Source organism: Mustela nivalis (genome assembly GCF_964662115.1).
Source record: "Mustela nivalis genome assembly, chromosome: 5".
Lineage (NCBI taxonomy): Eukaryota > Metazoa > Chordata > Mammalia > Carnivora > Mustelidae > Mustela > Mustela nivalis.
The window spans coordinates 81,369,533-81,386,115 of record NC_139024.1 but is presented as its reverse complement, the minus strand read 5'-3'; the positions used below and the strand labels follow the sequence as shown (position 1 = coordinate 81,386,115).

At 44.8% G+C, this 16,583-nt stretch overlaps 1 protein-coding gene across 3 annotated transcripts in view; it reads left to right on the top strand.

The window, feature by feature from the left end:
• The window catches only part of DCBLD1 (discoidin, CUB and LCCL domain containing 1), a 67,486-nt gene extending 53,225 nt beyond the window's left edge, over positions 1–14,261 (top strand). For all 3 annotated transcript variants that reach the window (XM_082729436.1, XM_082729435.1, XM_082729437.1), the window contains 9 exons: positions 2,841–2,881; positions 4,285–4,494; positions 5,071–5,195; positions 5,452–5,599; positions 5,688–5,795; positions 7,693–7,774; positions 8,073–8,122; positions 9,015–9,134; positions 12,265–14,261. In XM_082729436.1, the coding sequence (XP_082585562.1) occupies positions 2,841–2,881; positions 4,285–4,494; positions 5,071–5,195; positions 5,452–5,599; positions 5,688–5,795; positions 7,693–7,774; positions 8,073–8,122; positions 9,015–9,134; positions 12,265–12,767 (1,387 nt within the window). In that variant the 3' untranslated portion in view covers positions 12,768–14,261. The remainder of the gene's footprint in view (positions 1–2,840; positions 2,882–4,284; positions 4,495–5,070; positions 5,196–5,451; positions 5,600–5,687; positions 5,796–7,692; positions 7,775–8,072; positions 8,123–9,014; positions 9,135–12,264) is intronic.
• The last annotated feature ends 2,322 nt before the right edge of the window (positions 14,262–16,583 follow it).

The following is a 16,583-nucleotide window of genomic DNA, read 5'->3' as shown; positions in this document are numbered from 1 at the left end:
GTTTACATTTTTTATGGTCTGATATATTGACACCAGGACACTATTTCAGGAAGATGCCGTGCTGTGGCCTGGATTTGTTGGGAACCGCATCTCCGGATAGGAGCAAAGAATTGCTCTGGTTTTAAATCTGTTTTCCTTTCTTTTTTTTTTTTTTTTTTATCTCTTGCCTATGTTTGTATACATTTCGATGCTTCTTTTGTAGAAAAATAGGATCATAAAAAGTTAAGGTTGTACTACTAGGATCTTATTATACTTTTGAAAAAGCAATTATTTAAATCGTCAAAGAGAAGTAGACATGTTTTTAATTACTTCTGGGCTTGATACAGATGAAGTCACTTTATGTAATTGGAAATTAAATGTTGGTGCAAAGAGAAGAGTCCAGAAGTGTCCACCTGGAATGAATGAGGAAGAGTATTACTTCACACTGCCTGTGGTTTTTTTGAACAAATTGTTGGATTTTTGTTTTGGTGAGAAGAGAAAGTCCAGAATTATTTCAAGGTCCCTTTTTCCTTCTAGCTCTGATTTTGCTCTGGCTCTTTGTCCTGAGCAGAGAAGAGTAAATGACACATGAGCACATCTCTTGCTCTCATCCCAACTCCCAGGCTTTTGGGGGGCAGCTGTTTTGATCTGTGATGGTTCACTGCCGGGGAAGTAGTGTGCCTGCGGTCATTGAACTTCTGTTCCCACACATGATTGTTTGGTGTTCAGGAAAAAACACAGAAGGAAGCGCTGCCGCTGAGGAAGAAGGAGTCCCTAAAGTAAATATCTAGGGTTCTTCTGGGATTCATCCGGGTCGGGTCACTTCCTTGATTTGAGGAGACCAGAATGGAATCAGGAAGAGAGTCTGACCTCAGCCCGAGGGTGAAGGCTCACACCACCAGCAGGGAAGGCCTTTCTTTTGGTTTACATCAGCCTCCTCCTGATTGCTTCTGGAGAGCCCTCCGGGAAGGCTGGCTACTCCAATCATCAGACTGAATTCATTCACCCTGATATGTGACCATCTCAGAACCCCTTCGTTTCTAAAAGAGGAGGCTCATTTACTGATAGAATTCTCTGAGGGGTTGTATTTAGCTTACTAGAGGGCAATGGAAAAAACATATTCCAGCTGATCACAGAGAAGAGCCAGGCAGAGAGCTGTTCCGAGCAGAGCCTTCCTTGGCAGTGTCTTCCCACGGCTAACTCCACAGCTATCCTTCTTTCCCTAACTTCTCTTTTTCAACAACAGCCAAATAAATATTTTAGTGTCCTGTGGCAGTGGGAGCAAGTTGAGGCCCTCCGAGTTACCCCGATATCAGGTGGCTTTATTTGGGCAAAATTTTAAGTGTAATACTTCGTGCAGGAACATGAGAAAAAAATGAAAAAAGCAGTCACATAGAGGCTCTAAATAAATTAATGAAACTTCGAATGTGAACAAGGTGCGCCTTTCTTTAAAACTTAGGAGAGCTGGATCTTCTCCCCGGCTTTGGTGCTATCGTGAATGGCGGCAAGTGCCGGGCCTCCCGTGGGTCCGCCTTTTCCTGGGAGAAGTGATGGGTGGCTGCGCTGTAGTCAGTGCAGAGGTTATAAAAGAACCTTATTCGGAATGGCAGGGCTGTGGAGTCTCCATTGGAGAGTGGACAAGGAAGATGGACGAAAACGTCCATTCCAGGGAGTTAGATTGCCTGGTACTTTGAAACGACAACAGCCACAAGAGCTTTGATGGGAAGGTTCTTAGACTCTTGTCCAGATGCTTTCTCGGTTCTCCGAGGATTTCAATGTTCAGGACTCTTTCTGTCCATGGTTGCCGGATATAATTCAGAGTTAAACATTTAAAGAACAAGGAGTACTCTCAGATTGTAAAGTAATTGAGCACAGCAGTGACATCTACCTCTTGGGCTTTCTCTAGTATCAATATAGTGAGTACTATGCACGCAAGATTCATCTTGAGAACTCCGTATTTTCTAGGTATTTTTATGCTGTTGAGTTGGTAAGGGATTTACAAAAAGGTAGATATGGTCTTGGGCCTTAGAATCTCTTCCCTACTGAAGGAGACAGCGGCAGAACAAAGCCAATAGGATGTTTGCCTGTGAGAGTACCACACACTGTAGAAATCTTAGAGTCCACAGGCCCAGGGATTAATGCCAGCTCAGCCATGGGACTGTCCCCCAGGGGTGAGGCCCAGCTCAGGCCAGGTCCGTGAGATGCTGTGAGTTTTCTCCCACCGCACCTGTCATCCAGCATCGGGATGGCTCACGGCTGTGTGTCGCTTACCACAGTAGGGAGCAGCATGACTGGAGGGAGACAGGGCTGAGGCTGCCCCAGAGTGGCACCACTGGGGAAGGAGCAAAGTTTGTGGAGAAGGCAGCTAGCAAATGACATGGTCATTCTTCTAAAAATGGCCGGTCTTCTTCATTTCTCTCCGTGGTCCTTGACCATAGACCGCAGCTGGGGTGCGCCAGGGCGGCTACTGAAGCAAACGGGAGCATTCAGGGCTGTCATTCTTTCTGCCTCCATTGCCAGGGATTAATCAACTGGGTCTTAAGGTTGTACTGTATGTGTGCACTTCCCTTCCCCACACAATGAGGCAATGATGGAAACCACGCAAGATGTTGACCCTACAGCTGTAACTCACAGTCCTGGCCACTTGCCACCTGGGTGGCTTGAGGAACATTGCTTCCCTTCAGTGGTGCTGAGTTTCTCTCTAGAAGGCCAGGGACGAAGAAGCTAAGAGCCTTGCCAGGGTGCGGCGAGGATCCCATGAGGAGCAGGAAGGTTCTGTGGTGCCTGGGCTGTGGTGCTGTGTCCGCCATTGCGACCCAGGTAAGCAACTCACCTCCTCCTGTTTGTGTTTATTGTTGCAGTGGTTCCCTGTCCGACAAGCGATTTCTCTTCACCTCCAATGGTAAGGATCCTGTTTCTCTTAAGAATTTGATATTTTAAAGTCTTCAGTGGCAGCGTTTCCTCCAAGGCCCCTCCAATGATAAAGTTTAAAGGATTTTATTTCTTTCCCCCCGCCACAGGTCACACAGCAACAAGTATGCTGTAACTTAAAAACACTGAGACAGGGGCACCTGGGTGGCTCAGTGGGTTAAAGCCTCTGCCTTTGGCTTGGGTCATGATCCCAGGGTCGTGGGATCGAGCCCCGCATTGGGCTTTCTGCTCAGTGGGGAGCCTGCTTCTCCCTCTCTCTCTGCCTGCCTCTCTGCCTCCTTGTGATCTCTGTCAAATAAATACATAAAATCTTAAAAAAAAAAAACACTGAGACAGTAACTCAATTAGCATGAAGTAGAACATATTTTTCTTTATAATCCAAGATCTGTCAAACTTTATGCCAAAAAAGTAAAAATTCAAAATGCCATTTATGTTAAGATAAATGCCTCTCTGTTAGATTTTAACAGGAAAAGCTTTTATATTTTTTTTTTAATATTTTATTTATTTATTTGACAGATGGAGATTACAAGCAGGCAGAGAGGCAGGCAGAGAGGAGGAAGCAGGCTCCCCACTGAGCAGAAAGCCCAATGCGGGGCTCATGACCCGAGCTGAAGGCAGAGGCTTTAACCCACTGAGCCACCCAGGCACCCCAGGAAAAGTTTTTAAATATTACAGTTTGATTTATGTTTATCTTGAATAAAGTGATTGAACATGAGTGTGCAAAATAAAGGCTTTTTAGCCCCTCCGTCACAAAATTCATTCTGTGGAAATATTCTTTCAACATAAAGTAAAATGTTTCCAGGAGAACAATATGAATATGTCTTCTTTGTCCAGGAGAGGAGTGTAGCCTTTATTTGCTAACCTCTGCATTGTCTTGGACATGGTAAAAGTTAAGTCCTAAGGACAATGCTGAGTACGACTTACTGATCTTCAGAACACCCGATGTCCTTTCTCTTCAAGAACACAGACAATAATGTCCCCTCTAATCAAATGAGAAGAAACGTGGTATTTTAAACCTTTAAGACACATTGTACTTTGCTGAAATGAGGGTGAATGTAGAGATCTCAAAAGGAAAATCTATAGTGGGAACAAAGAGATGTCATTTATAGGAGATGTGACTTCAGATGTGACTTCAGTGAGATCCATTAAAAAGAAAAGCAGCAAGTGGAAGGGACCAAAGTACAAATGAGTCAGATGAAAAGTAGAGGTTATTAAAAACTCGTAATTAAACAGTTGATTTGATACCAGAATGGAAATAAATCAACTAAATTATTCTACACGAGTTGGAGTACTTTTTTTTTTTTTTTTTTTTTTTTTTGCTTTAATCTTGTGTTTATATCTGAAATACTTTCTTGGCTTTTTTTTTTTTTTTAGGTTGCAGCAGATCATTGAGTTTGGAACCTGAAACACAGATCAGAGCTTCTTGGCAGTGGGTCAGTGAGATGGGAGAAGAGGTTCACTGGTCTCCTGGCCATGCCCAAGTTCAGGGCCAAGACCTGTCATGGGCTTCGAGGGACAGTGGCAAGAACCGCAAACAGCGCGAGTGGCTGGAGACTGATTTGGGAGAGAAAAAGAAAATAACAGGTACAGTTTCACAAATGCAAAATGACGGGCAGTTGAAATTATATTTCTGAGCTGCATAGATAGGTACCTCTTTAGTTACATCAAACCATTCTGTGTCTTTTCTAAAAGTAACAGGCCTTCACATTGTCTTGATGGGAAGAGCCTGTGTGCAGATTATTAAGTGTGGATATAGGGATTAGATTAAACTTTTTTTTTTAAAGATTTTATTTATTCATTTGACACAGAGAGAGAGAGCACAAGCATGGGGAGCAGCAGAGGGAGAGGGAGAAGCAAGCTCCCTAATGCAGGGCTTAATCCCAGGATCCAGGGGTCATGACCTGAGCCAAAGGCAGATGCTTAACCGACTGAGCCACCCAGGTGCCCCTAGATGAAACCTTTTTATGGCATGTTGTCAGTGTGGAAACACTCAGCTGTGGTCAGTTTTTAAAATGCAAATAAGAATAATTGGTCTGTAAAATGATTTAAGATTTCAAGGAGGAAACAAAAAAAAAAAAAGAAAGAGAAAAGAAACCTGGAATTGTACTACATGCTATATATATTGTAAAATCTAACCTATCAGTAATATTTTCTTACCAGGAATTATGACCACAGGATCCACACAGTCAAATTTCAACTTTTACGTTAAGAGTTTCGTGATGAAGTTCAAAAACAACAACTCCAAGTGGAGGACCTATAAAGGAATTGCGAGTAATAAAGAAAAGGTAAGAGAAACTTTGGAGGAAAGAACTGAGTGGGAGAGCAGGTCGCCAAATGTTTTATCAGTGTGTTTCCAGAAAACAGATCTGCAGCACTGCCTTTGTTGGCAAAGCCTTGTAGCTTCACTACCAGGCGTGTCTGCGGAACTACAGCAGACCTGGGTTCCTGGCTTTGGTGTCCTAAAACCAGCTAGGGGTCAGGTGGGAAAGACCGAGGAGCTAACTACCAGCCTCTTCAGGTTAAAGTTATTTGATTCTACAGGTGTTTCAGGGCAACTCTAATTTTCGGGATCCAGTGAGGAATAATTTCATCCCTCCCATCGTGGCTAGATACGTGCGGGTTGTCCCCCAGACGTGGCACCAGAGGATAGCCTTGAAAGTGGAACTCTTTGGCTGCCAGATCACACAAGGCAAGTCAGCGAGTTACTTGGCTCTGCTCCTGCCCTCTCACAGATGGTTGTTACTCATGGGGTTCTTCCAACATCTCCTCTACCTTAGGTAATGATTCATTGGTGTTGCACAAAGCAAGTCCAAACACTGTCAGTGCCACTGAAAGAGAAGATGAGATGATCACAAAATCCGTCCCCTCTCCAGAAGTACCCACAGGTAGAGCACTAACTGTTTTGTGGTTTCCTCAGGAGGATAATCGGACTCTATGTGATGATTACAGTAGCTTCAACAAAAACTTTTTTCTCTGTCGTATGAATGTCTGGAGTCAGAGGGTCCACAGGTAGCTGGGTATGTGTAAAGTGATGTATAATCACAACTCTTCCGTGTAAAACTGTAAGTAGAAAAAGTAGTATTTGCCCTTCAAACACCGGGTAAAGATTTTATGGAAAAATCATATTACCTCCATACAATGGAATACTCTGCTGTTATGAAAAATAAATGTTTAGTAATGGGGAAGCTCTGGGGTAGAGACAAACTTAAGGAAATTTGCAAAGGAAAGGATAATCCATGTAGCACTCTACCAAGTATGCAAAAAAGGAAATGAAGAGGGGTGCCTGGGTGGCTCCATCTGTTAAGTGTCTGCCTTCGGCTCAGGTCATGATCCCAGGATCCTGGGATAGAGCCCCACCCAAATTGGGCTCTCTGCTCCACAGTGAGTCTGTTTCTCCCTCTTCCTCTGACCCTCTGCCTGCTTGTGCTCACTCTCTCTATCTCAAATAAATAATTTTTTTAAAAAAAGGGAATAAAGAACAAATATATATATAGAGAGAGATAATCATCCCAAAACTCTGGAAGAATGTCAAGAAACATAATCTGGCTTCCTGTAGAGGAGAAACAGAAGTAGGAGGGAGACTTTCGTAAACTTTTTGAAGTTTAAATATGTAAACATATAACCTATTCAAGTAGTAAACATTAAAAGTACATTTATTTTTTTCAGAATATAAAATGATTTGTGTAATTTTATAAAATTTAGAAAGATTAGAGATCTAAATATGAGAGTAATAAGCCATAAATTAGCATCCACAGATAATCACCATATTCCACTGTATCCACTTTACCATATTTGTCTATATCTTTGAGAAAAAATGGTAGCATACCACATATTTTGTCTGTAGCATAGATTTTTTTGCTTAACCTTGTATCATGAGCATCTGCCAGTGTTATTAAATAGTTAAAAAACACAGTTGCTAATACATTTATAGTGTTTTTCCTATGGACATACCATCACTTAGTTAACCATTCCCCTATTGTTGGAAGCTTAAGTTCTTAGATTTCTCCCAAACTTCCACTCTGGTAAATAATAACCCAGTTATTTACGACTTTTGTTCCTTTTGAAGGTCCTTTACCCCCCCCCCCCATTTCATGAACTACACATTTCCACTCCTGATCATCCCTTTGTTGATGATCCCTTCTCAAGGATCACAGATAAAGGGTGAAGAACAAATATTCCTCCTTTAGTTTGCATAGTGTGTACAAGGTTGGAGCCTGCTTTAGTAGCTGTTAAAGTGACTTCCTTTTTTAAAGTAGGAAGACATGGTGTTCTGTGAGCAGAGTGGAAATGCTCTCTGAGGTCATCGGGCTGCATTTCCTCTTAGCCCACTGCTCCAGAGTCCTGGTAACAGGAAGCCCAGGGCTCTTCTTCCCTTTCCCCCAGCTACTGTTAGTGCACACGTGCAAAGCCTCCCACCATCTGGAGGAACTGGTTTCTTGAGCTGATTACCTCCCAACCAGCTGGGTGGGCCAGCGTAAAACCTTCCCCTCAATTCTGATTGTGCAGCCTAATGTCGTCCCAACAAGTTCGGAGTAAATGTTAATCCCCGAAGACCACCAAAAATTGCCGTTTGGGGAAAAAAAAAATTATTTTCCTAAACTTGAGCCAGAATTTTATATCCCCTCTGTTTGCTTTCTAATATCAGGAAATGCCTAGCACAAATTCACCTCTGAATCTTAGGTATTAAACCGTTGAAGACCTTTCAAATCAATGTTGAGTTTTAGACTGAACTTGGGCTGCAGCTCATTTCTGTTTTAATATGGCGGCTTTCCCTCTTCCTAGGAATAAACATCACAGCTGTTACAATTCTGCCGGTGCTCCTTGCCCTGCTGCTTGGAATAGGAATCTTTGCAGCCTTTAGAAAGTATGTGCCTTGGCATTTTTAAGTTTCTTCTCTAATTATGCAAATAATCACAAAACCAAACTGTTTGCTTTTCTGATGTTCATGTGTAGAGAAGCAGCCTTACTTTGGCCAAGATAAAATGTTAATACATGTTTTAAAAACAAGTTGGGTAGGGGTAGAAAGTATTCTTCTACTAAAAATTCTTCTAAAATTCTAAAAGAATTCTACTAAATTATTCTTCTGAAGAATTCACGTATTCTTCTATAATAATACTTACAACTTAGGAAGTTTTTCAAGTAAGATTCTTTTGTCTCTATAGGAAGAAGAAGAAAGGAAATCCATATGGATCAGCTAAGGCCCAGAAAACAGGTTGGTTTACAGAAAAAACTCTATCTATGATTTTATTTTGTCTTAGAGAAGGGACAGGGTCTGCAAATTAAAAGCATTATTAGGTCTGTGGCCCACACTTAACGTGGTTAAAAAAATAAGCTCTATAGCCTTTAAGTTAGCAAGCCTAAAAGGGATGGAATATTGTATCATATCTCTTTATTTCAACTGGAAGTTTTCATGGCCAGTTACTTTTACTTTTGTTCAGCATTATCCCATCATTTATCAACATTCTTTTTTTTTTTTGGAGGGAGGGTACTGGAGTTTAGGCCACCCCATTGCCTGTCACCCAGGAGAAGTTATAAAAGCCCTATTTTCACAAAGTATGTTGTTGGCCCACATCTCCAGTCTTCCATGGTATTTCCCATCCTGGGAAAGCAAAGGAAGAACCAGGCAGGGTTCAGGTTCAATTGCAGAAAATCCTTAGGACTACAGGATGCCCATGCAATGAGTCATCTACAGTCCAGAGACAGCAGCAGGGAAGGACACCTCTGAATCTTAGGAGGCCTTTGGGACACCACCTCTGCAGAGTCTCAAGAGCCAAAAGTGTTGGTTCCTGAGACATGAGTGTCACATCTGTGCAGATGATGGGAAGCCATGCCACCAAGTGTAACATAGGGATAATCTGGGACACAAGGGGTACACAAATACATCGTGAAGGCAGGTGGAAAGCATGGTTGGAATGGTGTTCGCTGTTGTAACGACCGCAGTATGCTGTCTCTACTACATATATCTGAGGAGCCGTGGCCACTCTCTACATGTAAGGTCAGCCGGCAGGAGGTGGCCTGACCCCAACTCATCGAGAAACACATCGTGGACAATGTGCGTTATGCTTCTGAGATATTAGTGGTGTTTCGTGTTATCTTTATTCCAGACTGTTGGAAGCAGATCAAATATCCCTTTGCCAGACATCAGTCCACCGAGTTCACCATCAGCTATGATAATGAAAAGGAAATGACGCAAAAGTTAGATCTCATCACAAGTGATATGGCAGGTAAGCGGCAACCCCTTGGGACGGTGCTCTCGGGTGGGAAGTGCTGCTTCTGGGAGAAGCGAGACCAGGAGGGAAATAAGCCCATTCAGACGAGGCCAGTACACTGACAGGGGCTAGAACAGACCTATAGCAGTGGCCCCAAGGTACCATGAAAATCTGGAAGCCCTGAATTAATCTGTTGCTAAGATTTTGATGAAGACACTAAGAAAGAGGGACTGGAAAGATGAATTAAGAACAGCTCCTGCCCTTATAGAAGATGAGCTGGGAGATGAAAGAAGCTGTCCAGTGATAGAATGGCCTCTGTGTTGTGATAAGTCATCCCTGAAAATCAAGCTTCTCAGACTTTCTTGGGGGAAGGATCCTTTTTTTTCTTCTTTTGCCTTTTAAAAAATTATTTCTAATTCATTGAGAACTAATACTTTTGTAAAATACAATACAGTTGGCCCTTGAACAACAAGGGGGTTAGGGATGCTGGCCCCCCTGCACTGTCAAAAATCCATGTATAACTTCTGACTTCCCCAAAACTTAACTACTCATAGCTTATTGCAGACAAGAACAACCTACTGTTGAATCCATCCTTAGAAATAAAATAAAGTCAGTTAACATGTTTTATGCATTAGATAATATATATATATTTTTAAAGATTTTATTTATTTATTTATTTATTTGAAAGAGAGAGAGAGCATAAGCAGGGGGAGGGGCAGAAGGAGAGGGAGAAGCAGACTCCCCACTGAGCAGGAAGCCCAATGCAGGGCTCAACCCTAGGACCCTGGGATCATGACCCGAGCCAAAGGCAGCTGCTTAACTGACAGAGCCATCCAGGTGCCCGTGTATATTATATTCTTAGAAGAAAGTAAATTAGAGAAAATAAAATGTTATTAAGAAAATCATAAAAAAGAGGAAAACACATTTCCAGTACTATGCTGTATTGAAAAAAATATCTGCCTATAACTGCACATACATAGTTTAAACCCCTGTTGTTTGGGGTCAACTGTATAAATTAGGAGAAAACATTTTTTAAAAGACATACAAAATACAGGGGCGCCTGGGTGGCTTGGTGGGTTAAGCCGCTGCCTTCGGCTCGGGTCGTGATCCCAGCGTCCTGGGATCGAGCCCCGCATCGGGCTCTCTGCTCAGCAGGGAGCCTGCTTCCCTCTCTCTCTCTCTGCCTGCCTCTCCATCTACTTGTGATTTCTCTCTGTCAAATAAATAAATAAAATCTTAAAAAAAAAAATAAATAAATAAAATAAAAGACATACAAAATACAAAGCTCTAATTCTTTTATTAGAGCAATGGACGTAAAGTTAGTCTTGAATTGCTGTGAGTTTCTAAACACTTGCTCTCAATTTGTGTACTCTTTCTGCAGACCTGTCTTGGTTCTCAGATACGTAGGCATCACCAACTGCACTCTAGGAGCACTACTTAGCTTCTCGCTCCTCAAAGTGCATTCTGAGGGCCAGCAGTATCAGGGAGCTTGCTAGAAATGTGGGCCTTCAGGCAATGCCCTGGCCCACTGGCCCAGAAGTTCCCAGGTGGTGCATGTCTGTATCAGGCAGAAGACTACCAGTGGAAAGGTTGCTTGAGCTGCTTCAGGGCAAAGAGAGCATCTCTCCACCCAAAATCCATCTTCTTATTTCTTACCCCTTGGCCCCCACCAATTCTAGTACTACCTTACAATTCTAGATAAAACAAGAGAGGGAAGACCCCCTTGTCTGTCTTCTTATTCCTTTCATTGTTCTTTAGCTTCTGGTGCAGCCGGTCCTCCTCCCCCACTGTGTGGTCCTTCTTGGGCACCTTGACTGTGAGACTCCCCAGGTCTTGCTCTTCCCCCGCACCCCACTTAGCCACAGTCTCTCTCCTCAGAGAGAGGAGAGACCCCCCTGCTCCAGAGCTCCCAATAGAGAGCACTTCCTTGCGTTTTTATCTGCTCAGCTGCTAAGCCCCGACTTCCCTCCCTGTCCCCCAAAGGTCAGTAATCTCACCTGCTGGACTACCTGCGAATGTCACCAGTTCCTCAGTGGGTCCAAAATTGAACCCATTGTTCCTAACTCTCCCCATGACTGCTCCATACATTCTCTTCTGAGTGGCTTCCCGACTGTCTACCTCAGGCATCTGGGCTTAACATCTGGGAAGGGGTCTTAGCTCCCCTCTTTCCTCACTCCCCACATTGTTGGTAATACATATTGCCTGAGTCATGTCTCCAAGGGATAGCCTTCCCAAGGCTGCTGCCAGACCTCTTGCGAGAGACTTACACTTTTTCTTTTTTTCTCATTTTTTTGATCTTTCCCTCTTTAGTCAGCTTCCTGGTTACCTTTAACTTTGCCAATCTCTTCTTTAGAATCCTCAGCAGGTTTCTTTTATGGAACTAAACCAAACTTGCTAGTAGGGCACTCAGTGTTCTCTATGTGGGAGTCTACGTTAACAGTGTGCACTTGGGATCTGAGCTCGACCTCTGGCTCCATTGGGTGCTTACCTTGTGATCTTGGAGAAGTTACTTCATCTCAGTCTGCTTCTGTTTTCCGTTTGTCAGATGGAGTAACAGTCAGTACTTCATTGTAATTTTTTTTTGAAGACTTCATTAATTGATACCTTAGTATCTTAGAATAGTGCCTGGCACAGAGTAAGGACTCAATAAATGGGAGCTTCATTGGTATTATCGCCATTGTCATTAGACCCCAACCTATTCTTTTGGTCTTGGTTTTCCATTAAAGTACCCCATGTCCCTCATACTCTGACCACATCAAACTTTCTTTCCATGGTTTTTAATAGGTTGTTTAATCACCGGTCCCGTTCCTCATAGTATTTACTGCCTCCACTCCAAAATCTGGCATCTCGAGAGCCATTTTGAGAGCTCCATGAGGTATTTCCCTCCCCTCTCCCAGGTGTGGGGAAGCGTCCTCTCCGCCTTTTCCAGGTTCCCGCGACCCGCTGAGGCTTCCTAAAGTTCTGTTCTGTAAGCCCGTGTGTGTGGCACCTCCGCCTTTTACACCTCAGGCTTTCTCATCCTGCCTGCTATGTGGTAGGCACTCAGAAGAGCTGGTTCCCCAGGGCGCCGCCTTCGCCAACAACCGGCTCGTCCGGGCGTCCGGGCGGCGCACACACGGTGTGTCTCCTGCGCTTCTAATTGCAGATTACCAGCCGCCGCTCCTGATCGGCACGGGGACCGTGACCAGGAAGGGCTCCACCTTCCGCCCGATGGACACCGAGGCAGACGAGGCCGCGCCGGGCACCGGGGCCGGCGGCCACTACCACTGCCCCCTGTCGGCCGGCCGCCACGAGTACGCCCTGCCCTTGACCCACCCCGAGCCGGAGTACGCCACGCCCATCGTGGAGCGGCCCGCCGCGCGGGGGCTTACCTTCTCGGCGCTGGGCGGCTACCACGTGCCAGGCCCGGGACCGGCGCTCACGCCCTCGCCCTCAGCCGGCTGCGCGCCCTACCAGACGCCGCCCCACCCCGCACCCTCCGCCGAGCGCCGGGGCTACGATCAGCCCACCACCGGCGGCCCGACGGCGGAGCGCGCCCACCCGGACTACCAGGAGCCGCGGGCGAAGCCGGCCGCCAGCGCCGCCTATGCGGCCCCCAGAGACTGCCTCCAACCCCAGAGCCCCACGGGCATGACCGCTCTCCTGTGAGCACACTGTGACAGCACGCTGCTTCGGTACAGAGCCGCGAGCGGTGTGCGGCAGACGGGAGAGGGGGGGTCAAGTGTGCGTGTGCGCGCGCGCGTGTGCGTGGGTGTGCGCGCGGGTGTGCCTGAGATTTCATAGGATCCTGCGGTGGAGTCCTAGGGCCCACCTCCTACTGTTTACAAAGTAGTGCATCTGGTTTTGTTCTGACCCTTCGGGCAAGAGCCTGTTGGGTTCCGTTGGGCTAGGAAAATGACAATTTTCAGATGGCATTTTCATTTCTCTGTGACACTGAGCTGCTTTCGTATAAAATGTGCAATCTGTACAGAGTTGTATTTAACATGAATGAAAGTAACTTAAGTTCGCTCGATCAGCTTTTCTGCACAGAGGCTAAGTGGGAGATTGAAGCTGTTGCAGAAACGCGTGTAATAGTATGTTCGCCCGAAGTCTGTTTTATCTGATAGTGTGTTCGCAGCAGGTCTGTTTAAACTTAATCTTGTTGTTATTGTGGCTCATTTCCTTTCCTTTGATAACCAGAACTAAAAGCATTGCTAACATTCTTTTGGAAGGAATGAAATTACTTGAAGCAGGAGAAACACACCAGGGTGGTTGTTAGCAATTATGATTGTAGATTAAAACACAATAGCACACAACCACCTCAGCAGCTGCCTGTTCCTTGGACGCCACTTGGGATAGGTTCCTGCGGGCCGCCGGCGGCTTCCCTGCCTGACAGACCTGGGTCTCCGAGGTACGGGCCTTCATCCCACTTGGCTTTCCTCCTCACCTCTGCCCGCAGAGGCGGTCTGGCTTTCACATGTAAATCCACCTTTCCAAACTGTCTGCAAAGCCCAGTGCGGAGACGCAGGGGCCACCAAAACTGCTCTCCCAACAAACTGAATGAAGGTGGCGCAGTGATGGCAGCCGGACTTACTGTGACAGATGCTTTTGTACCTCAGATTAAAAATATTGCTGAGGTCAGACGCCCACACTTTGCGTGACTTTCTTCAGAAATAACACATTGTCACTATGAAACAAAGTTATTTGAGGTGTGTTCTTGCAAAAGGGACAGCGGCCAAATCCACATCTAGCTTTTCTACTGAGATGGTGGGGAACTGAACTGATTTTGTTTCTTACAAAATCAGCGTTCTCTCTGATTCCAAATTAGCCCAGACCTCAGCCGTACCTCGTGTTCAGTGCTTTTTATCTGTTTGCGTTGAATTTACTGTGCAGAATTTGCCCTCTTTTGCCAAAGAGGAAAATGTGTGTTTGTTTAACAAAATGTGGACCAAAAAAAAAAAAAAAAAAATCCTTTACCTGAAAAATATATTGTGATTCTATTTGTATAACTATGACTTTGTGTGAAACTATAAATCTTAAAATAGGGTGCTGGAAGTTCACAGCAGACTTTTTGGTTATTTTAGGGTATAAACTGTTTACTTTGTGAAGTTTACATGGTTTTATATGCATACTAATTGTAATAATAAACTATGCCAAATCGCAGTGCCCCTGCCTCTCACTGGTGTCTGCTAGCTGAGCCGTTGAAGGCGTCTGAGGCTCAGTCTTCCTCAAAGGGCAGGCGGTTACAGTGGAAAGAGCTGGGTTTGGAGTCAGGCAGGTCTTGGTTCGAGACCCTGATCAGCTGCATGATAGCTGAGGGATCTTGAGCCAGTTAGTCTGGAAATAAGACCCGCCAAGCAAGTGAAGTCTACTCGAGCTTACTAGAGCATGGGAGTCCGCCACCATCGCTTGCATTTTGGCAGAGAAGCCGAAGGGCAGCAGAGGGATGGAAAGCTTCATGTTGGAAAAAGAAGGGAGGGCTGCAGGTGTGCCTTGCTTGGAGGCTGTTGGCATGGGGAAGCTATGGGGTGGATTGACCAGATAATGGGTTAGGGATGTGTATTTGTCCTTCTCTGCTTGGCCCTACGTTGGAAATCTGTACAGAAAATGTGAGAGGCTATCAGTTAGTAATCATAGCAAACATTCTTGCTTTGCTTCCTGGTCTGACTGGCAAGCCTGACTTCTAGCGGGCTCGCCTTCTGGGCAGGCTCCTGTGGATAATGGGTTGCTTTCCTGTGCTTATTGCTGTGGGGTGTAAATCAGAGTTCTGTTTTTATGCATGGCCTGTGCGTTATCCATTTGTATATTCGGTCTGTCATATCTAACCCTTTGCCTCCGTTTCTTCTTGTATAAAAATGACGTTAATGCACCTTCCTTCTAGCCTTACAAGTAAGAATTAGTTGGAACAACATTTATCAAAGTTTTTGTTCTGGAATTAGCTGTTTTTCTAATCCAGGCCCTCAGTGGGCTGCATGTAGCCTTCTAACATTAAAATATTAGTCCACAGGAATAGACTTGTTTACAGTGAATTAAAGTTATTTTCATCCACATTTCTTGCCCATACTCATGATCTAATCATGACAGAGAGAGAATAGGACTTGGTTTTGTAACAGCACTTCCCCAGGTGGACTTGCTGTGCAGATGGGGTGGTTGAGTGGAAAGGTCTGGTAAAACCCTACACTGCCTAGCCTAAAGTAGAAGATAAGAGTGGAAAATGCTATGTCCTTTTCAGTGTTTTGCAACATCAGCAACTGTGATAAGGTGAGAATGAGATCATTCTAACTGTCTGGTGTCTTCAGTTATCAAATCCCATTGGGAGGCCAAGATGGCATTCTGTCACTTCTTACAGTTCTGACTGCAACATATCTTTCCTGACAAACAAAACTACACTGACCACAGAAGCTGCTGAAATGGCACTGGGTTTTGTTCCTATTTAAAGTTTTCTTAATATTTCTAATCAGCCTAGAAAACATCTAGGAAGGATGCGATCTGTTTATTATGCTGTTTTTTGAATCTTAGCAGAAAATGAAATCACCGTTATGGACACAACTAGAGTCACCATGAATAGCCTTCCAAAAATATTTCCTGCATGGCCTTTTAGAAATACATCAGCTCAGTGGTCCCAGTGCAAGTACCAGGTTGGTCTCACTTTTCTCAAAAGGCCTCTCTCTCTCTCTTTTTTTAAGCATTTCTTCTTCATTTTTTTATTTTTTATTAACATACAGTATATTATTAGCCCCAGGGGTACAGGTCTGTGAATCGCCAGGTTTGCACACTTCACAACACTCACCATAGCACATACCTTCCCCAATGTCCATAACCCCACCCCCTTCTCCCTACCCGCCCCCCTCCAACCCTCAGTTTGTTTTGTGAGATTAAGAGTCTCTTATGGTTTGTCTCCCTCCGACCCCATCTTCTTTCATTTTTCAAAATGCCTCTCTTTCATTCGCACACCAAATAGTTGCTCAAGTTCTGAGAGCAACATGCACGCTGTACTTACTTGAGAGAGCATGCCTAAGCCCTTTGAGATCTTGGAACGGCTGAGTCTTCGAAGAGAGGCTGGGGCTGAGGTACAGTCATGCTAGTCGTCCTCCCCTGAAACAGTGCAGCCCAGCCCTGCCCAGCCTCTTCCCTGTGCTCTCCCTGCGGCTAGCCCCACCACTGTGTGCACCGCCCAGATCTCTCCTCTCCTACCACGGGTCTTTCTCCCAGCTCTCCCTCTTCTAGGAATAAATTCACCTAGAGGTTTTGAAAGATGTCTGCTCTGTCTTTGGTACGCTGCTGTTTCACTACTGTGTTGGACTATGAATTCTGTGAATTTATTTGTATTCATGTTACTTGGGACTCCTGCATCTTGAATCCTAGGATTCCCCTCTCTCCACCGTAACAGATTCTCAGCCATCCGGTTTTGCACTAACTACTTGCCTCTGCTGTTCTTGTTACTTCCTCCTGGAATTTCTACTGGATGTTCTTTGGACCTCATTC